Source organism: Crotalus tigris, unplaced genomic scaffold (assembly GCF_016545835.1).
Source record: "Crotalus tigris isolate CLP2741 ecotype Arizona unplaced genomic scaffold, ASM1654583v1 scf7180000018278.843604, whole genome shotgun sequence".
NCBI classification, from domain to species: Eukaryota; Metazoa; Chordata; class Lepidosauria; order Squamata; family Viperidae; genus Crotalus; species Crotalus tigris.
This window is the reverse complement of record NW_024096920.1, coordinates 217,550-240,169: the sequence shown is the minus strand read 5'-3', so window position 1 is coordinate 240,169 and position 22,620 is coordinate 217,550. Positions and strand designations below refer to the sequence as shown.

Below are 22,620 nucleotides of genomic sequence, written 5' to 3'. Positions count from 1 at the left end.
TTGTTCATTCCTGCCTGTCCACAATTATTCAAGCTTCCGCTTGGTAAATTTAGCAAGATTTATGTATTCATGGCCTACTTTTTTATGGTTGGTTTTTAGCATGCCAATAGATCATAGGGGGAAATGGGGAAGCTGGTGACTAGGCTAATGGTTCTCTGTGTGGTAAGAGCAAAGTTTTTCATTGATGCAAATGCTTCCTAAGAAAAGGAAGGGAGGGGGAATATTCATTACAGGTAGTCCTTAACTTACAACAGTTCATTTAGTGACCGTTCAAAGTTACAATGACACTGAAAAAGTGACTCATGACCATTTTTCACACTTAACGACTGTTGCAGCATCCCCATGGTCACATGATTCAAAATCAGAGTCAGCTTGGCAACTGACTCGTATTTATGACGGTGTCCCAGAGTCATGTCATCACCTTTTGTGACCTTCTGACAACCAAAGTCAATGGGGAAGCCAGATTCACTTCATAACTGTGTTACTAAATTAACAACTGCAGCGATTCACTCAACAACTGTGGCAAGAAAGGTCATAAAATGGGGCAAAATGTACTTAACGTCTCGCTTAATAATGGAAATTTTGAGCCCAGTTGTGGTCGTAAGTCACTACCTTCATTAAATGCAGTGCTACCAAAAGTCCTTTAATACAGGTACTCCTTGATGTATGGCCCTAATAGACCTTGCCCATCACGGTTGTAAGTCTTGATATGTCTTGATAAAACAGGTTGGTCATGTGACTGACTGGATTTTTTTTGTGGTTATCGTTAAGCAAACACTGCAGTCATTAAGCAAACCAGTATTTCACTATGGGCACAGGTTTGCTGAAAACCAGATGTAAGGACCAGTTTTTGGGAAAACGGTCATCAAATGCAGTCATGTGACCATGGGATGCTGCAAACAGCCATAAACACAGCCATGCTGCTGAGTGCCTGAAATTCAGTCACATGACTACTATTGTAGTCAGAACTTCAAATCCAGGTTGTAACTAACCTTAAGATAAATCCATTGTAATCTGAGGACTAACTATATTCCACTTGAAGGCCTCCTCCCTTGCCTAAGTGAGTAGGATAATTTAGGGAGAATTCAGATTGCTACAGCGGGAAAATCTCAGATCAATTCTAATCTTTATTACGGTCAAAGACCAGCCTAAGAAAGCATCAATAAATAGCATTTTAAAAACTTGGATGCCCCTCTTTAAGGAGATGTATGTGTTAAGAGTCTTAGTAGTTTTGCTATCCAAGGGTGAGGGGTGTGTCTTTGGAACTGCACAGAGGAAAATTGGGCCATGTAGTGACAACAAGTTGAATCAGGATTTCCAGAAACGACAGCAGGGGAAGTAATAGTAACAACAGCAACGAGGAAGAAGAGGAGGATAGGGAAAAAAGGAAGAAAAGAAGAAGAAAATGAAGGAGAAGAAAATTTCTGGTCAGCTGCTTCTTGTACTTCTCTTGTTCAAATGCATGTTTTCACGTTGAAAAACTAAAGTCCAGAATCCATTGCCCTCCAGAAAAGGATAGTTCCAACAATGATTTGGTTATAACCACATCCAGGCAGGCCTCAGAGAGACATACTCACAATACCCTCCCCTCGACACATTGCTGGCTGCTGCCCAACGCCGCCTTCTCTGGAGTTATGATTCAGACCGCGCAGACTTACACACACACACACATACAAAACACTTTATATAGAGGGTGAAGCTAAGCCTTTGGGGTGGGGGAAATTATCCTCTCTTAAGGAGCAGGCAACGAGGAAGCCCACTGGATTATTGCAAAGTAGATACGGCTCAGACAACTCTTAACTTACTCTGTCTTTTGCAAAAACTGCGCTCCCAGTAAGGTTGTGGAGATAGTAGGGAAAACCTTCTCATACACTTTATTATCACTTTTTTCTACTTCTACTTCTTCTTCTTCTTCTTCTTCTTCTTCTTCTTCTTCTTCTTCTTCTTCTTCTTCTTCTTCTTCTTCTTCTTCTTCTTCTTCTTCTTCTTCTTCTTCTTTCTTCTTCATCTCCTTCTCCTTCTCCGTCTCTGTTTTTTGTTTTGTTTTAGTGTCGCATCATGAAAATCTATCTTGTGCTCTCAAGTTTGCTGTACCTGGCATCAGGAGATACTAACGCAGGTAAGAACCTTGGGGATTGACATTTACCTGCTTCTCTCTCCCTCTGAGCATCAAGGACACCAAGGATACTGGGGAATTTCCCAAGACTCCCTGTTTTTCCACAGGTCTTCAAATTATCGGATCTTGAAAGGGATCAGGGAAAAAGAGGACACACGAGCATGCGCAGAGGGCAGAATCCCCATATCAGGTGAAAATCAGAAGAGCTAGGTAATTCCGACGTGTTGCAGAAGAAGGATGGGTTGCCTTAAAAATAGCACTAATAAGTGAAAATTGAAGTAAAGCTTTAACTGTGGAGGGATAGGGATTAGAAATATATTTTTAACACTGAAGAGTCTGAAGTTGCCTTAAGTTCTGGCATTGTTAGGTTTGAAGAAGACAATTTGTATATAATGTCTCTTTCTTATTAGGAATGAGCAGGGGTCAGCTCTCAGGGGACTTGTAAAATTAATAATTAAATTGCTTCTAAATGTCTTCACCTAAAGGCTGCCAATTCAGAACTACCAAGTCTAGATGACCTCTAGAGTTTTCCCTGTTTCTCTGCTGCCAGTTAGTAATTATTTCACTCCCCTTCCCTGGCAAGATAATTCAAATGAGAATACAAAGTGTCTGTACAGTAAAATAAGTTAGACCAGTGTTTTTCAAATTTGACAACTTTAAGATGTGTGAACTACAACTCCTAAAATTCCCCAGCTAGCATGATTTTAATTCAAATTATACTTTAGTGGTGCACAAGGCTACACTCACATGTGTGCCACTTCCATTCTGCACTAGATTTGGTATGTCTCTAAAAAGCCTGAAGAACATGTTCAGAAGATTCCACTTGCAAAAGTTTTATTTGACTTTTTTTTCACTTAATGGACCATTTTCCTTTAATGTCCCAAATAGAGGGGTGTTTGGTTGTATTCACCCAATATGCTGTACTAATTCAATAATTAAACTTATTGCACTATAATACTTTTTCATTTTGAGGCACTGTTTCAAGGACATCGTTCTTGTCTTGCTGTAGATTCTCACATTCTCAAAGAAGATGAAAACAGCTGTTGCGTGGGGATTTAGGAAGGGGAGAACTATCTTAGTCTGTAGATTAAAGATTAAAGATTAAAACTCTGGTGACACTTGTGCCAATTTTATTAAAAAACCTAAACATCCGTGGGCTGCAACTCACTTCATCCAATGCATAAATTAGCTAGACCAGTGATGGTGAACCTTTTAGAGACCGAGTGCCCAAACTGCAACCCAAAACCCACTTATTTATCGCCAGGTGCTGGGTGGGCGTGGCCCACTGGGTGGTCATTGCTGTGGTCATGGCAGACTGGGTGGGTGTGGCCAAGGTGGGCATGGTCACCTCGATGTTGCTCGTGGGGAGGAACGCCTATGGGGGCCGGGCAGGGTTAGGGGAGATCCAGGGGGTCTCTGGCAGGTGGGGCGGTGGGCAGGAGGCTCATCCTGCGGGGTGAGGCGAAGCAGGGCAGAGGAGCCATTGCCGCGGGGCAAGGCGAGACAGGGGCTGGAGTGGCTGCTGCCTGACACCATTGACCCCCGCACAAAGAGGCCAGCGAGCATATGGGGGCCGACCGTGTCTGTCAGCAGCTACAGCCTGCCGGCCCTCAACCAGCACATTCTGGGGCTCCGCAGCCCACCGGCAGCAGTTCAGCTGAGGAGGCGATGCAGTGGGTCGTGCCCAGGAAAAGGAGAGTATGTGAGGCCAGGAAGGATGGGATGGGGGGGGGGAAGGAAACCAGCCATGCTGGGATGCATCTGGCTACATGGGAGCTTGGTGAGTTAGTGGGAAGCTGGCTGAAGAGGGACGGTTGCCATCTCTGGGGCATGGTGCACATGCCAACAGAGAGGTCTCTGAGTGCCGCCTCTGGCACGCGTGCCATAGGTTCGCCACCACTGAGCTAGACAGATGAAGGACATAGCCACCTTTGATCAGTTTAAATCCTCCATTCATCTAGCCTCTCTATGGTGAAGTGAACTGCAGCCCCCCCAAGCTTAGATCTTTTGATAAAATTGATTATTTTGGGGTTAACAGAGTCGTCCTGGCTGCAGGGCACTTAGTAGTCCTTTGCATGGGTTTTAGCAGGGTCACCATCCCATACACCCTGAACTTTAATTTTAAGAGATGGTGGGGAAGGAGAAACATTTTTTTTATTTTATTATTGATATCCCTTTATTGTTTTTTTTGATAAATAACTCAAGCTGGTGAATATATCCAATACACCTTCCTCCTGCTTTCCTTACAACAGCAACCTTTTGAGCTGAGTTGGGGTGATTGGCCCAAGGTCACCCAGACGTCTTTCATGGCTAAGGCGGGACTTGAACTCGGTCTCCCACTTTCTAACCCGGTGCCTTAACCACTAGACCAGTGGTTCTCAACCTTTTTAATGCCGCGACCCCCAACCAGTCGTAAGTCGAGGACTACTCAACCGGTCGTAAGTCGAGGACTACTCAACTGGTGCAGCACCGTTTGCAGAATGGGACTTTTGGCGGGCTCAGCAGGGCAGAGACAGTCTGAACAATTCCTATTGGCTTTTGAAAGCCAATAGAATTAGACTCTATTCAAGAGAGTCTATTCTATTGGCTTTCAAAAGACAATAGAATAAGAGGGAGTAGCACAGCTAAGGAAAAGGGGAAAAAAATGGCGGACTGCATTGTTTGGCGACCCCCATGAAATAGTCGTTTGACCCCAAATGGGGTCCCGACCCACAGATTGAGAACCACTGCCCTATACCAAGAGCAGTTCTCAAAGGGGAAGGAGGGATAAAGTGCTAGTCTTGATGTGCAAAATGCACACATTTCAATCTTTTACATTTCCATCTGAAAAAAAGATTATGGAGTAGAGCAGTGATGGTGAACCTTTTAGAGACTGAGTGCCCAAACTGCAACCCAAAACCCATTTATGCATCGTCGAGTGCCGGGAGGGTGTGGCCCATTGGCTGGGCATGCCCCATTGGGTGGGTATGGCCCATTGGCTGGGTGTGGCCCATTGGGTGGGTGTGGCCCATTGGGTGGGCGTGGCTGCGGTGATAACGGCAGAGTGGGTGGGACTAAAAAGTTCAATCAATCAATTCCAAATTTGCAAGACCTTTTTTTCCCCTGCGAGAAGTTGAAATTGACTGATTGAACTTTTTTTTTTTTTGCACACGGTGGCGGAGACCTAAAGCAAAAAAGTTTTATAAAACCCAGCTGAAGGCCTAGGACTGGGGCGATGGCACGGGTGCCCACAGAGAGGGCTCTGAGTGCCGCCTCTGGCACCCGTGCCATAGGTTCACCACCACTGGAGTAGAGTATGGGAGTCAGCTCCCTAGAACAGTGTTTCTCAACCTTGGCCATTTTAGGATGTGTGTTTAAGTTCTCCTGGCTAGGGACTTCTGGGAGTTGAAGTCCACACATCTTAAACTGGTCAAAGTTGAGAAACACTAGAGAACTGAACATGAGGACCCACAGGTCTCTCTTGTTATAAGGGGGAAAAGCCAGGTAGTCCTCAACTTACGACAATTTGTATAATGATCATTCAAAGTTATGGATGCGTTGAAAAAAGTGACTTATAACCCGTCCTTAGACTTATGACCATCACAGCATCCCTATGGTTAAGTGATCACGATTTGGGTGCTTGGCAACTGGCACGTATTTACAATGGTTGCAGCATCACGGAGTCACATGATTGACATTTGTGACCTTCTGACAAGCAAATCAATGAGGTAGCCAGATTCACTTAACTACCGTGGCAAAAAAAAAATTATATAGTTTGGTGTGACTCTCTTAACGGCCACTTTGCTCAGTGACAAATTTTCCAGTCCTAATTATGGTCATAAGCTGAAGATTACCTGTAAAGGAAAAATTTTCCAAGGATTTCTTGAAGAAGACCATATTTGGTTTCCTGGTGTAAAAATGATTTGCTGTTGCTTTATTATGAGATGGTTCCTTCACTAGCTTCAGCCCTGGATAATCTTTGATTTAGTCTGACTCTGTTTACTTTCCAAGTCCAGCCAGGTGCTGCCCTCTGCTGAGACATTTTGCTTGGAATCTATTCTTTTTTTTATTAGTTTATAATATACAATACTAAAATAAATAGTAAGAAAATAGGGGAGGGAGAAGGGAAGGGAAAAGTGTAGGGAAAGAAGGAAAAAGAAAGAAAAAGCATTTCTTTTTATAGTTACATAATAGTATAAACTAGCCATTTCTATAGCAACAAATCTATCTAATGAGTAAAACCCAAAATCAAAGTTTCAATTTTTTTTCCCACCTCAGGCACAAAGTCCAGAAGCAGTTTCCAAGTAGAAACAAAAGTAAATGTGTTTTCCCCCCCCTTTAATCAGTCAATTTAGCCATTTCTGCTAACTCGGAGTTTCTTTATTCTTATCCATGAGGGCTAGAATCTTAGGTCTAAGGAAAGGACATCTTAAGGGTAAAGCACTTGTTTCTTTATGTAAAACGTCATCGTTTCAGTTCTAAGTATCTATAGTAGTGTTTGCCAACCTTGGCAATTTTGAGATATGTGGACTTCAACTCCCAAAATTTCCCAGTCCAGTAGTGCTTTTCTATTTCACATAATCCAGGTCCTTCAGAGAAGATCCTGATCCCTTTCTGAATAATCTCAAAGTGCATTGTGGGGGTATCATATGCTAAGTCAGAAAGTACCAAGCCAATACAGCCCAAATATAACAGAATAACAGAGTTGGAAGGGAGGTCTTCTAGAATGTGGGTCATTGGAGGCAAGGAAGTGACACCCCATTCTCGGTCTTTTACGGCCTCCATCCAACAGGAGAACAGACACCTCTGTGGTGGGTTCTTGGTGAGATGGAGATGGGTGATGACAGCAGTTCAGTGTCAGATTCCCAAGTGAGTAAAAACGTACCCCACTCCCTTCTAGCACTGATGATGTTACATAGTTGGGTCATGAAACATCTGCAGGCAAACAACCAGGGTCAGAGAACACCAAGGACCCCACAGCTCAACCTTGAGCTACTTCTATTGGTCTTCTCTTCTCTTCTATTGGTAAATAACAACCAGTGTGATGTGTTGCAAATACTACATGGCAAACAGATCAGATTATTCCCTCTCAAGGGGATTATTATTCTCCAGTAAGCCTCCATGCAAAATCAACTGGATTAGAGTTCCAATTTGTACCAAATAGCCTGAGAGTATCTAGAATAATGGTTGGGGAATTCTGGGAATTGAATTCCACACGTCTTAAAGCGGTCAAAGTTGAGAAACACTTCTAAATCCTTTTCTGCGTTTGCACAATGTTGCTCACATGATGGGTTTGCCTAAACGTTTGCATAACTTAATACAACGACTGAGGTACAAATTGATGGCGGCAGCAGCAGAGAGGGCTTCTTTGATGAATGTTTTCAGTAACTAGGAGTTTCTTTGATTAATGTTTTTAGTTCTTGAAGGAATAAGGAAAGCTATGTAGACCCTGATAAGAGAACTGGTTCAAACTTGCCAAGGACAAGGATTCTCTTTTATTATACATTGACTTAGAGCTTAGAATAATAGGATTGGAAGGGATTTTTGAGGTCTTCTAGACTAACCCCTATTCAAGCTGGAGATCCTATATCATTCTAGACCAGTGGTTCTCAACCTTTCTAATGCCGTGACCCCATAATACAGTTCCCCATGTTGTGGTGACCCCCAAGTGGGTGTGGCCACCAATAAGAGGGAGTAGGACAGCTAGGGAAAAGGAAAAAAAATGGCGGACAGCATGGTTTGGCGACCCCCGTGAAATGGTCATTCGACCCCAAATGGGGTCCCGACCCACAGGTTGAGAACCACTGTTCTAGACAAATGGTTGTCCAATCTCTTCTTGAAAACTTCCACTGATTAATTGTTCTCACTGTCAGGAAATTTTCTCCTTAGTTCTAGGTTGCTTCTCTCCTTGATGAGTTTCCACCTGTTGCTTCTTGTCCTGCCTTCAGGCGCTTTGGAGAATAGCTTGACTCCCTCTTCTTCGGAGCAGCCTCTGAGATATTGGAAGACTGCTATCCTGTCCCCCCTCGTCCTTCTCTTCATTAAACTAGAGATACCCAATTCCAGCAACCATTCCTTATATGTTTTAGCCTCCAGTCCTCTAATCATCTTTGTTGCTCTTCTCTGCGCTCTTTCTAGAGTCTCAACATCTTTTTTACATTGTGGCGGCCTTCCATATAACCTTCCATATATCAGGATAAATAAATTAAGCTGCTCCAGGCTTTTCCTGTGAGTCTGAAATGTTTAACCCCAGGAGAGGATGGCCATGGTATCTCTGGAGGATGTAGCATTCTAACATTTTCTCCGTCTAATCCAGCTTCAAGATGAGTGCACTTCAGTTCCTTTGTCTCAAACTTTCTTGGCTCCTTCTGGCTTTCAATGAGACCCACAAAAATAGAGGTTTTCCTGTTCTATTCCTAGTTGAATTATTTTGGTGAGTCCTTCCAAATTATGCAAGAGGTAGAATTTGCCCACTGAGTGGACAGTCTTAACATGAACTTTGAAATATGAATGGGATTGGAGAAAAAAAAAATTAGATTTTTCTGGAGGATCTCTTTTTCAGAGGCTCTTATGTCAAATCTTATGCCAATCAAGTTAATAGCTACAGCGGTCTGTGATTTATGACCAATTGTTTTGTGTCCTTTTGAAATTATGACAGACTTAACTTGGGTCCACTTACAATCAAGATTCAAAATTCTGACATTGCCCCGCCCAAGGTCACATGATCAAACTTCAGGTGCTTGGCAACGCAGCCGCATTTATAGTCAATACATGACTGATGAAAGTCAAAAATCAGTATTTACTTTTGGTTTTAGACAAAACAGTGCCCATAGCAAACCATTGGTTTGCTTAACAACTGTGGTGTTTGCTTAACAACCATGGTGGTCGCTTTACGACTGCAGCATTCGCTTAATGACCACTACAGACAAGGTCATAAAATCAGGTTGATCCCATGACTGATCCATTTTACATGAACAAATACCTATGGAGATTCTCAGTCATCCAGGTCATGGTTGTCCCCAGCGTGCTTTTTGGATAAGCTCCTTTGAGACAATCATGACAAACAGGCTCCATTATGGTCATAAATCCAGGACTACCTATAGTGCTGGTCCCAGAAGAAGTGCCTGTGAGAACTAATGCTTTTGTTACATCATGATTTTCTCTGTTTAGGAGCGATCTTGGTTTGGATTACCTTACAGGAGGCACATTTTGATGCTATTAAAGGGCAGGAGACTTGATGACTTTTTTTTTTCTTAATTATAACAAGGACTTTCCAGTAGGGATGAGAGAATTCTGAGCCAAAATTTGAAATCCAGCACGGGCTGTGCGGATTTTGGGAGGTTTCAGTGAAAATGTATTCCTCTTACCTCCCTCCCGCCCACAGCCCGCCAAACAAATAATATATTTTGGGGAGTAAAAAAAGAAAAAAAAAATCTCCCCAAGACAGCATTCAAACTCCCAAACCAGGTGCAATCTTCAAAGGAAAAGGCCTGCTTTGAAGTTCAGGTTTTAATCTCTCCACATCACTCTTTGTCTGTGAGCATTTTTTGGAAAGAGTTGCGCAAAAACCTGCCTCTTTGAAGGGAAGGTGGCAAATGAGCCGTCAACCCTGGCTTCCAGATGCTTGTTTTGTTTGGGGGGGAGAGGAATTGCGTTTATATATTTTTTTTCCATGCAACAATTCTAAAATTACAAATACTCTTGGCTCGGAGCCTTGTGTCTCCTGTAGTCGAAGAGTTTTGTTTCAAAGGCGCCCAGGTGTTCAATTTATTTATTTATTTATTTATTTTTTGCTGCAAAGTTGAGGTGAATGGCTGAATGAGAACGCGAAAGACTGAGGGAATATTTGTCCTTTCAGAACGGCATAAAGAGTGGAAAATATCAAATTTAATGACAGTTCTCCAGCCAAGAGAGAGTTTTGGAGTCCACCTCATGGTACCTCCTGGGATCCAGCTACCTAACTTTACAAATGTGACATTTCCTCTTTTGCTTAAAAACAAATTAAGGACCACATTAGGGAGGTTAACGTCTAGCTGGTTTAACAAGACTATTCTGGATATTTTTCAAGCACTTGTTTAAAAAAAAAAAAAGCAGAGCAAGAATTCCAGTTCCTTCTAGCCAAAGTAACATCCCATCCCTCACTTCCTTTATCTAGCAGGGAAGTTCATAACTTCACTGGAGCAAAGGATCAAACAGATATAATAATAATAATAATAATAATAATAATAATAATAATAATAATAATACCGCCAGCATCTCACGCAGGTCCATTAGGCCGCTGCTGGCGCCCGGAGCAACAGCCCCGTCCAGCACAAAGGAGATGAAGCAGCCAGCAAGCTCGAGTAGAGGTGGTAGAGCATGCCCCCATGCGCTCGCTGGCCTCTGTGTGCAGAGGCCGATGGTGTCAGGCAGCAGCCGCCCCTGCCTTGCCTTCCTTGCCCTGCAGCAATGGCACCCCCGCCATACCCCCTGCCTCCCCCTGCCGGAAAAGCCTCCAGCTGACCACCCCATCCACCAGAGATCCCCTGGATCTGCCCCAATCCTGCCCAGCCCCCACAGGCGTCCCCCCACGAGCAACATTGAGGTGGCCATGCCCACCCCAGCCATGCCCACCCAGTCTGCCATGACCACCGCAGCCACACCCACCCAGTGGGCCATGCCTCCTGCTGCCTCCCCCCCCCCCGAGTGCACCACAATGCCATCATTGCTCTATACATTTCAGACAAATGGCTGTCCAATCTCTTCTTAAGCACTTCTGGAGGCAGGTTGTTCCACTGATTAATTGTTCTAACTGTCAGAAAATTAAGATAGGTCAGTGGTGGCGAACCTATGGCACGGGTGCCAGAGGCGGCACTCAGAGCCCTCTCTGTGGGCACACGCGCCGTCGCCCCAGTCCTACGCCTTCAGCTGGGTTTTATAAAACCTTTTCGCTTTAGGCCTCCGCCGCCATGTGCAAAAGTTGGAATTGATTGAACTTTTTAGTCCCACCCAATCTGCCATTACCACCACAGCCATGCCCACCCAATGGGCCACACCCAGCCAATGGGCCACACCCACCAGGCACTCGACGATGCATAAGTGGGGCTTGGGTTGCAGTTTGGGCACTCGATCTTTAAAAAGTTCGCCATCACTGAGACAGATCTACCATTATTGGTTAACAATACTATAGTACACAAATGGAACAGCTTTATTTAGAATCAATCTACCTCTGAATATTAGAGATTGGCAAAAGAGGTAGTTCTCGATTTATGATCACAATCGGGAGCAGAATTTCTGTTTCTAAGCAAGATGATTGTTAAGTGAGTCATGTCCAATTTTTCTCATAGCCAGGAAACCTTTTTTCTCATAGTTGTTAAGTGAGTCACTGCAATTGTTAAGTGAATCATGCAATTGTTAAACAAATCAGCTTCCCCCTTTGATTTTGTTTGTCAGAAGCCAGCTGAGAAGGTCGCAAATGGTGATCACATGATCCCAAGATGCTGGAATCATCATAAATGTTTGCTTGGTTGAATGTCTATGGAGATTTTCAGTCACCCAGGTCATGGTTGCCCTAAAGGTCCTTTTCACGAGGCAACTGAACTTTCTTGTTTTTCTTTGAAGACATTTTGCTTCTCATTGGGACATATTTGGTTGCTAAGTGCTCAAATGTGGATCTCATGACTGTGGAGATGCTGTGATGGTTGTTAAGTGCAAGGCCCGGTGATAAGTCACCTTTTTCAGTGCCACTGACACTTCAAACAGTCACTAAATGAATGGTTGTAAATCGAGGACTACCTGTAAACAGGAGAGATCGGTGGAAGAATGGAAAACTCAGCGCTGCAAATAGGATGCAAGCATCTTGCTGGAATCTGTCATTCTCAAATAAACAGTCAGTGTGGCATGCACAGTCCAATCTTATGCTTGCTTGATTCTATAACACAGGGAAATAGCTCACCTTAGAAAACCTATCCACATAGCTCTGGTTACTTTGACTGGCAGTCAAGTCTTCTTGGTCTCCTTTCCTTTCCTCATCTCCCACCCCATCCCTTTTCTTTCCATCTGGAAAACTGAGAATAAAAATGCAACTGTTGAGTTTTTGGAGTTCCCTGAATTTGGTTGTTTTCCTGAAACCGTTTTGCCACCAGGCTAGGTAACAATACCAGCATGAGCTGGGATGATGGCAGCACCTAGAATTCTACAGTATAGGAAGACTTCCAGATTAGTAGTCTATGATGGGGGGGGGGGAATCAGGAGAAGTCTGATAGCACCTTTCCTGACTAACACATTTTATTGCCTCAACTTTTGTGAACAGCAGAATCAAGATCACGTGAAGTATTAATACCACTCTTCAATGCCTTGGTAAGGCCACACTTGGAATACTGCATCCAGTTTTGGTCACCACGATGTAAAAAAGATGTTGAGACTCTAGAAAGAGTACAGAGAAGAGCAACAAAGATGATTAGGGGACTGGAGGCTAAAACATATAAGGAACGGTTGCTAGAATTGGGTATGTCTAGTTTAACGAAGAGAAGGACAAGGGGGGACATGATAGCAGTATTCCAATATCTCAGGGGCTGCCATAAAGAAGAGGGAATTAAGCTATTTTCCAAAGCACCTGAAGGCAGGACAAGAAGCAACGGGTGGAAACTAATCAAGGAGAGAAGCAACCTAGAACTAAGGAGAAACTTCCTGACAGTGAGAACAATTAATCAGTGGAACAGCCTGCCTCCAGAAGTAGTAAATGCTCCAACACTGGAAGTTTTTAAGAAGAGACTGGACAGCCATTTGTCTGAAATGGTGTAGGGTTTCCTGCCTGAGCAGGGGGTTGGACTAGATGACCTCCAAGGTCCCTTCCAACTTTACTACTATTACTTCATCTGATGGATTAAAAATTATACCTTTTAATAACATCGATCACTTTGAAGAGATCCTTCTGTTTCCTTCTGATTTTGAGAACCCACCAATGGCAAAAATTTTCTGCTATTGGAAAAAAAATATAACCTTCCAGATATAAATCATACAGCCTCTCATTGAAGCAGTATTTGTCAACTTTGGCAAGTTTAAGACTTGACTTCAGCTCCCAGAATTCCCCAGCCAACATGGCTGGCTAGAGAATTCTGGGAGCTGAAGTCCACATGTCTTAAACTTGTCAAGATTGAAAAATCCTGTATTGAAGCAGTTAGAAGATGGATTCAGTGCAGTTTACATGAAGTTAGCATACATATGGTAAATTCAGACTCTCATATGATTCAAGCTTGTATTTAGTTTCTGATTCAAGTGTAACCAGACCCTACATGTTTGGCAAGGAATAAGTGTGATGCCCATGGCAGAAAGGAAATTAACTAGGAAGCCAACATATTTTAAAAATGCTTTTATATGTTTCTGTATATTTTTTAACCTTGTTTTAATTGGATTGTTTTTACCAGCTGTGAGCTGCCTAGAGTTGCTTAGATGAGATGGGTAGCCATACAAATTGAAATAATTGGCAGCTGTGATTTATGTATGTACATAATAATGTATATATATAAAGAAGGACGCAATAGGTCAGTGGTGGTGAACCTATGGCACGGGTGCCAGAGGCGGCACTCGGAGCCCTCTCTGTGGGCACACGTGCCGTTGCCCCAGCCTTGCCTCCCCTGTGACCCCCTCCTCTCCAGCAGCCCCCCTGAAGGAGAGTCGCCCTTGAGCGTGGCCCACGCGGAGCAGTGCAGCCAAGAACATGGCAGCCAGACAGCGTAGACAAGACTCTGCCCTCACGCCCCATTGCGCACAGTTGATGCTGCGGGGCATGGGCAGAGGGCGTGGCCGCCATGGCGCTGCTGGGCGATCTGCAGTGGGCCCTGGAGGCGGTGAGTGGCCCTGCGGGCAGGTGGGGTGGGGGTGGGGCGGGGGCAAGGCAGGGAGTGGAGTGAGGGCGGGGCCAGTTTTTGGGTACTCGGTCTCTAAAAGGTTTGCCATCATTGCAGTAGGTGGATAAAAATGCTAAATTCAGTCAGAACACCTGGCCGACTATGCAACGAACCATAACACATTTAATTGCATTGTAGAACAATTGTATATGCACAGAATAATTATAATACATTTGTGTATCCTAGTTCCAATGCCAAATCCATCTGGCTGTCTATGCAACCAACAACAATAATTATTATTATAATTGGCACGCTGGATGCCATACTAAAAAATCTTGGATGGCACATAGAAAATCTGCACATTGAAATTTCCAGTTGTCACATGGCTTGGATCCACATATATACCGTGTTTCCCTGAAAATAAGATCCAACCGGAAAATAGTGTAATTTTTCAGGATGCTTGTAATATAAGACCTACCCTAAAAATAAGCCCCAGTTAAGATCGTATGCATTTAGTACCGTATTTTCCCCAAAATAAGATTTAATAAGAACATAAGCCCTAATGTTCTTTTGGAGCAAAAATTAATATAAAGCCCAGTCTTATTTTGGGGGAAACAAGGATATATTATGACATCCTTGGTTCTTGGGAAGAACTCGATGAAGGCCAACACCAACTAAAGAAGTAGCAGCTATGATTTCACATTAGGGCGTATATAATAATCAATACATAAAATGCAAAGTATCAGATGGTAGCAACATTGCAGCCACAAAAACTATCTAGCCCTACGTTCAACAACTCTTTTCTCTTTTACAACTAGCCAACCTGCTTCTTTCCTTGAAATACAGGTAGCCCTCGACCTATGACCACAATTAAGCCCAAAATTTCTGTTGCTAAGCAAGACATTGGTGAAATGAGTTTTGCCTCATTTTATGACCTTGCTTGCCACAGTTGTTAAGTGAATTACTGCTGCTGTTTTGTTAGCAACACGGTGGTTAAGTGAATCTGGCTTCCCCATTGGCTTTGCTTGTCAGAAAGTCACGAAAGGGGGATCACATGACCCCGGGACACTGCAACCGTCATAAATATGAGTCAATTGTCAAGTGCTTGAATTTTGACCATATGATCATGGAGATGCGGCAACGGTCATAAGTGTGAAAAACGATCATAAGTCATTATTTTCAGTGCCGTTGTAAATTTGAACAGTCACTAAACGAGGACCACCTGTAGTCAGCTGGTGAGGTTGCTACTTCCTACGGGGCTACAAATGATGAAATAACGTGTAAAGAGAGAGAGAGAGAGAGAGAGAGAGAGAGAGAGAGTGAGAGAGAGAGAGAGAGAGAGAGAGAGATTGTGTGTGTGTGTGTGTGTGTGTGTGTGTGTGTGTGTGTGTGTGTGTTGGTGGAAGAAGCTGTTGCATAACTTGGCAGGCTGTCCATCCATCTGGCTGGTACATTTGGCTCTTGGTCCGAAATTGTGCAAGGTCACTCTGTGAACGATTAAGAACTGGCCATGATTGGATTTAAAAGGTTATAGGCAACGTTGAAAGAATCCACCATTGCTATGGTGGACACTCCACCATCTTGCCTCCCAGCCAAACCCAGAGTCGAGTATTTCTGCGGAAAGCTAAAGAACGTGGGAGAGTCTGGTGCAATGAGACGGAAATTGCAGAGAATTCTCTTGCAAGAAATGAGTGATTAGTTCACGAGATTAAGAAACAAACAGCCTTTTGATTTAGCTGCCAGCTGGCTGGCTGTGACTGGGTCGAGTAGCTTTCGGGGGGGGGGATTGTTGATGGGGGAGAAATTGTGTTTCCCTCCAGAGTGGAAAGAAAAAACGGATCAAGAGTCCCAGACAGACCTCCCACGGTCCCTTCCTTGCTCTTCCCTCACCCAAGCCACCCACCCACTCCTTTTCCAGTTTCTCAAAGCTTCTCCCTTCTGGGAGCAGACAAAGCTGGTCTGTCTGGATGCCTTGACTAAACCACGATGCTCAGCCCCAAGAAGGCAGTGCTGACCTTGGAATTACTAAGGTTCAACCCAGGAGTTTGTTGAGGCCCTGAGGCCAGGCTACATGGTCCGCAGAGGTCAATGAGGCCATCAGGCACAAATCTTTCATTCTCAGCTTTGGGATCTAGCCAGGGTAGGCAATGATGTATGGCTTGCGCCCAAGTTAAGTTGAGCTGAGTAGAAGCTAAGAGCTGGTTTGGTCTAGTGCAGGGGTAGGCAACCTTGGCTCTTTTATGACTCGTGGACTTCAACTCCCAGAATTTCTGAGCCAGCGTGAGGGAAACTTTGGCCCCTTCATGACTCATGGACTTCAACTCCCAGAATTCCTGAGCCAGCATGGCTCAGCTTGAAAACCTCTCCCTTTTCCCTCAGCATGGCTGGCTCAGGAATTCTGGGAGTTGAAGTCCACGAATCAAAAAAGAGCCAAGGTTGCCTACCCCTGGTCTAGTGGTTAAGACACCAGGCTAGAAATCAGGAGAGTGTGAGTTCTAGTCCTGCCTTAGGCATGAAAACTGGCTGGGTGACTTTGGGCCAACGATCAGGATCTAGTGAGGTCTAGTCCCAATGTAGGCATGAAAGCCAAATGGATGACTTTGGGCCAATCACCAGGAGACTGGGAGTTCTAATCCCACATTAGGCATAAAAGTCAGCTGGGTAACTTTGCTCTAGTTCCTCTCTGAACCTAACCCATCTCACAGATTGTTGTGGAGAAAATAGCAGGTGGAATATTAGGTATGTTTGCCACCTTGAGTTATTTATAAAAATAATAGGCAAGATTTTTTTTTAAAAAAAAGTGACAGATATCTGTTTTTCATCTTGTATCACTGGAGGCTTCCAACCGTGGGTACGTGAGATTAGACAGCTAAAAAAAAAACTTGTTTCTTTGAAAGTCCAGTTGCAAAATGCTGGGTGAGGTAGTTTCGAATACAAGTCTTGCATGAGCTTTAGAAGAGACCTTCCCAATTTATTTATTTATTTATTTATTTATTTATGAGACTTATATATCGCTTTTAAGTGCAAGCACTCTCTAAGCGGTGTACATCAGTAAGCAATGTATATATATATTTACATTGCCCCCAACAATCTGGGTCCTCATTTTACCTACCTCGGAAGGATGGAAGGCTGAGTCAACCTTGAGCCGGTGAGATTTGAACCGCTGACCTGCTGAACACAGTCAGCTAAAGTGGCCTGCAGTACTGCACTCTAACTGCTGCGCCACCTCGGCTCTTCCTTGCAGAATGGAAGCCCTGTTCCAAGATGGCGCCATGTTTCTGCAGATTCTGAGAAAGATCCATCTCACAGCCAACATGGAAGTTGATCTTTCCGTTCTCTGAAATACCAGAAGTGATGCTTTTTCTAATGTGACAACTGTCGCAGTACTTATGAACATGCTAAGTTACCTTATGCCAGTGGTGGCAAACCTATGGCATGGGTGCCAGAGGCGGCACTCGGAGCCCTCTCTGTGGGCACACGTGCCGTTGCCCCAGCTTTGCCTCCCCCCGTGACCCCTTGCTCTCCAGCAGCCTCCCTGAAGGAGAGTCGCCCCCGAACGTGGCCCACACGGAGCAGCGCAGCCAAGGACATGGCAGCCAGGCAGGGTAGACAAGACTCCGCCCTCACACCCCATCATGCAGTTGATGCTGCAGGGCGCGGGCAAAGGGTATAGCTGCCATAGCGCTTCTGGGCTGCCTGGGCGATCTGCAGCAGGCCCTGGAGGCGAGTGAGTGGTTCTGTGGGCAGGCAGGGTGGGGGGTGGGGGGCAGAGTGGGGACGGGGCCAGTTTTGGGGCACTCGGTCTCTAAAAGGTTCGCCATCACTGCCTTATGCTAAATCAGGCTATAATCCATCTTTATCTTTTTTTTTTCAACAATCTTTTTTATTAATTTTTTTTCCATCAACATGTGTTAATTTTTCCAATCAAACAAGTTGTCTGGTGTTTGCTAAGCTAATACATGTTCACTTCCTAATCCTTCATTCTTTTCTCTAACCAAGAATAAAATAAATTCCAAATTTTATAATAGTCCGTATCTTCTTTGTCTTTCAGCCTCATAGTTAGTCTATCCATCTCTGCACATTCCAATATTTTCGTGATTATTTCTTCTTCTGGTGGCAATCCTTCATTCTTCCAGTACTGTGCAAAAATTATTCTTGCTGCTGTGGTAATATGTAGAATTAAATATAATTTCTGCTTATTAATCTTTTCAGACATAATGCCTGGTAAAAAAAGTTCAGGTTTAAAATCCACTTGTTCGCCCAATATTTTTTCTAACCACATATGTATGCTTTTCCAATAGGCCTTTGCCTTCCCACATGTCCACCAAATATGGTAATATGTGCCTATAATATAATCCATCTTTCATCTTTGGACTGATCATTTCTTATGTCTTTTGGCTCCAATGTATTTTGAGATGCTTTCATCTGAAAATGCAAAGGATGAAGGCATAATTGCAAAACCCTATTTTAGGAAATTGTTGATACTCCTGATGAGAAAAAACTGCGAGAAACTCAGTTCTCCCTCTCTTTGGTAGAAGGGTTGGTTGGCAATGCAGACCCCAACTTTAGATGTGCAATGCCCAATAGACAAATGTAGACAAATGTAGCTTGCTTTTCCAGAAAACGAATTCAGCAATGGAAATATTCAGACCCTTGGCAGCTTTGAAGACCCATGGACTTCAACATCCAGAATTCCCCCAGCCAGAATCCTGAGCTGGCAGGGGAATTCTGGGAGATGAAGTCTGCACATCTTAAAGTTGGCACGGTTGAGAAAAATTGCTCTGGAATATTTGCAGAAGGATAAGTCCATTTCGCAAAGTTCTTCGCCGAGCTAACGAGACACGTTCTTCAGTTAAATTTCCCAAATATCAATCTTTTCATAATTTGTTGTGAAGTCTTCATCAAAGGAAGCCTGGGATCAACGCTCTATTCAGAATATGACCCAACAGGGGCTAAACATAGGCTTGGAAATACAGGTAGTCCTTGATTTACAACTGTAATGGAGCCTAGAATTTCCGTCATAAGTCATGACGATCATAAGTCCAGACAGCCATGTGACCAACCTGATTTTATGACTTTTTTTGCAGCTGTCATTAAACAAACATGGCAATAATTTAAGTGATTGCTATGGTTGTTAAGCGAATCCGTTTCCCCCAGTGGGCCTTTTTGTGCTGGAAACCGGAAATAAATGCAGGTTTCCAGCAAAAAAAATATATAAATCGTGGTCATGCTACTGCAGGATTCTGCAAACAACTTTACTGTGGGCTGGTTGCTGAGCACCCAAAATGTGATCATGTGACTATGGGGGAGGAGGTGTCAGAAATTAGAATCTGAGTCATAAGTAGCCCTGGGCAGATCCGTTGTTAGTTTGAATGGTCACTAAGTGACCAGTTGGAAGTGACCAGTTGGAAGACCAGTTGGACTACCTGTAGTTACATACTGGCAGGGAGAATGAGGGTCAGAACTGAGGAATGGGAAACAGGTTGGATTGAAACTTGTTAGGTAAGCAGTCCCACATTCACAGATTTAGAGCATGCTGTTTCTTTTATATTTGTATGTTAAGAAAATACAGGTAGTCCTCAAGGTACAATACTGCAGCCGATTTTGGTCACCATATCACAAAAAAGATGTTGAAAAGTTTGGAAAAAATTCAGAGAAGAGCAACTAAGATGATCAAAGGCCTGGAGGCTAAACCATACGAAGAATGGCTACAGGTTTGCTAGTCTAAAGAAAAGAAGTAGGGGAGACACGATAGCAGTGTTCCAGTATCTGAGGGGCTGCCACAAGGCAGAGGGGGGTCAGGTTGTTCACCAAAGCACCAGAGGGAAGGATGAGAAACAATAGTTGGAAACTAATCAAAGAGAGAAGCAACCGGGAATTAAGGAGAAACTTCCTGACAGTGAGGACAATCAACCAGTGGAACAGCTTGCCACAAGAAATTGTGGGTGCTCCCTCACTGGAGACTTTTAAGAGACTAGACAGTCACCTGTCTGAGATGGTATAGGTTCTCCTGCTTGAGCAGGGGGCTGGACTAGAAGACCTCCCAGGTCCCTTCCAGCTCTATTCTATTTTAATGACCGATCGAAGTTACAACAGCACTGAAAAAAGTGGCTTACCATTGTAACATCCCCATGGTCACGTGATCAAAATTGAGATGCTTGGCAACTGGTTCGTATTTATGACAGTTGCTATGTCCCGGTGTCCCTTCTGACAAGCAAGGTCCATGGGGAAGCCTGATTCACTTAACAATGATGTTACTAATTTTAACTGCAGTGATTCACTTAATAAGTGTGGCAAGAAAGGTCATACAATGAGGCAAAACTCGCTTAACAAATGTCTCACTTAGCAACAGAAGTTTTAGGCTTAATTGTGGTCCTAAGTCAAGGACTAACTGTATATGGTAGGAATCAATTATCCGTAGCTGATTGGTTCAGCTTTTTAAAATGCCGCAGTGTTTCTCAATCTTAGCGATTTTTAGGATGTGTGGACTTCAACTCCCACAACTGTAAACTCCCACAATGGCCACGGGTGAGTAACATTGGAATATAAATATAAATATACTTCTGGATTATAATATTCAGAAGTTCAACAATATAGAAAGCCAATTGGAACCATTCCATCGTTATCGGTTCTATCTGGAGACTGAATTTTAGCGAGCATTTTTTTATACCTGTAGGATCCTTTTACTGAAAATAAACTAGGATTACCACATCTGGATGGCAAATACCTGGACTATTCTAATTTGAAGGTGTCATCTAGCTGTCACGGAAATATTTGACATCCAGACCTAATCCTAAAATTGCAGAAATCATTCTTATTCATAGAAAACTGGTCTTGGGAGTTGCAGAAGCAATATTTTACTAGGTCAAAAATGGATTTTGTATAAACAGCACTGCTAGTGGCTTACCCAAATATAAGCAAGAATTTTCGATGTAATCTGTGTATGTCTATTGTACACAAATTAAACATATTTTCTGTAGTCATTTTTAGATCCTTTTTGTTTTATACAGAGGAATTACTTTGCGATGTTTGAAGAACTGTGGAAATTGAAGATTAATTTCATTCTAATTAGCAGATAAATTTAGAAAGTACAAGTTAGGTAGAGATATGTTAAATGCAAAGCAAACATGTTTATATGTTTCCTCATGATATATCTATATTTAGTTTTGTATAGTTCTCCACATTTCTGCTTTGCTGCAGACCCTTTTCTCAGTCCCAGTTTTTTTGTTTAAAACATTAATATAGCTGCCCATTTTCCATTTTCTTTCTTTTTTTCCTTCCTTCCTTCCTTCCTTCCTTCCTTCCTTCCTTCCTTCCTTCCTTCTTTCTTTCTTTCTTTCTTTCTTTCTTTCTTTCTTTCTTTTTTCTCAACTTTTTAATTAATTTGTTTTTTTAGTTACGGAAAAAAATTTAATAAAAGAAGAGAGAATTCTCATTTTTCTCCCTTTCTCCCTAAAGGTGGGATCTGCTGGTTACAGCAAGGACGGGAAGCCAGGTGCACGATGATCCTCCAGACGGGGGTCACTTGGGAGGAGTGTTGTGGCAATGGAAATACGGACATGGCCTGGTCAAATTACTCACACCCGGACAACAAGATCGGCCTTCTTAGGATCTTGGGCCTTGTGACTTGCCACCCCTGCAAAGGTAAAAGGTTTTGTAATTTGTTTAAAGCACTGGATCTTAACCGGTCCTATGAAGCCAAGAGCGATCTCGCCTGAACTAATCAAAGAGAGAAGCAACCTAGAACTAAGGAGAAATTTCCGGACAGTTAAAACAATTAACCAGTGGAACAACCTGCCTCCAGAAGTGGTGAATGCTCCAACACTGGAAGTTTTTAAGAAGAAACTGGATAGCTATTTGTCTGAAATGGTATAGGGTTTTCTGCCTGAGCAGGGGGTTGGACTAGATGACCTCCAATGTCCCTTCCAATGCTATATTATTATTATTATTATTATTATTATTATTATTATTATTATTATTATTATTATTATTATTATTATTATTATTATTCTGAATTTACCTATTACAATATTATTTTCTTTGCTTCCGGTTCTAGGCTTTTCCTGTAAGTGATGAAAATTTTGGTCTAGACCAGTGTTTCTCAACCTCAGCAACTTTAAAACGTGTATACTTCAACTTCCATAATCCCCAGCCAGCGCACAGTAGTCTCTACAAGTGGTCCTCGCTTAATGACTGCTCACTTAGCGACCATTTGAAGTTATGACAAACCCTGTACTTTACCACCCAATTTTGAAATCCTGATGGTCACAGACACACATTCCTGTGATCGTGTGATCACATTTTTGGATGCTTGGCAACCGACTCACATTGACGAATGTTTGCAGCATCCCGCAGTCATGTGGCCACAATTTTTGGCATTTTTGCTGGTTTCTGGTGTTTACTTTCTGTTTCCAGCAAAAAGACGCCCATTGGGTATAATGGATTTGTTTAACAACCACCGCCTTCGCTTAACAACTGTAGCATTCATTTAACAACGGTGGTATACCTTTAATGACTGCCACAAAAACAGTAATAAAACTGGCCTCCTGCTTAACAACTGCCATGACTTACAGGTATAATTTTGGGCTTAATTGCTGTCGTAGGTTATCATATTCCTTCCAGGTTATACAGACAAGTTATAAAACTCATTTCAACCCTGCGCTACTGTACAAATATTGTCTTTTATAGGTTATAAAA

At 43.1% G+C, this 22,620-nt stretch overlaps 1 protein-coding gene across 6 annotated transcripts in view; it reads left to right on the top strand.

Annotated features, from left to right (window-relative positions):
* The first annotated feature begins 851 nt into the window (after positions 1-851).
* Positions 852-22,620, top strand: part of FSTL3 (follistatin like 3) — a 37,313-nt gene continuing 15,544 nt past the window's right edge. Inside the window, exons 1-3 of one of the 6 annotated variants that reach the window (XM_039349462.1) lie at positions 852-1,833; positions 2,050-2,119; positions 21,382-21,567. In XM_039349462.1, the coding sequence (XP_039205396.1) occupies positions 2,059-2,119; positions 21,382-21,567 (247 nt within the window). In that variant the 5' untranslated portion in view covers positions 852-1,833; positions 2,050-2,058. Of the gene's footprint in view, positions 2,120-2,223; positions 2,327-18,775; positions 19,426-21,381; positions 21,568-22,620 lie in introns of those variants that run through there. The other 5 variants (XM_039349463.1, XM_039349464.1, XM_039349461.1 and 2 more) reach the window with 5 other exon arrangements.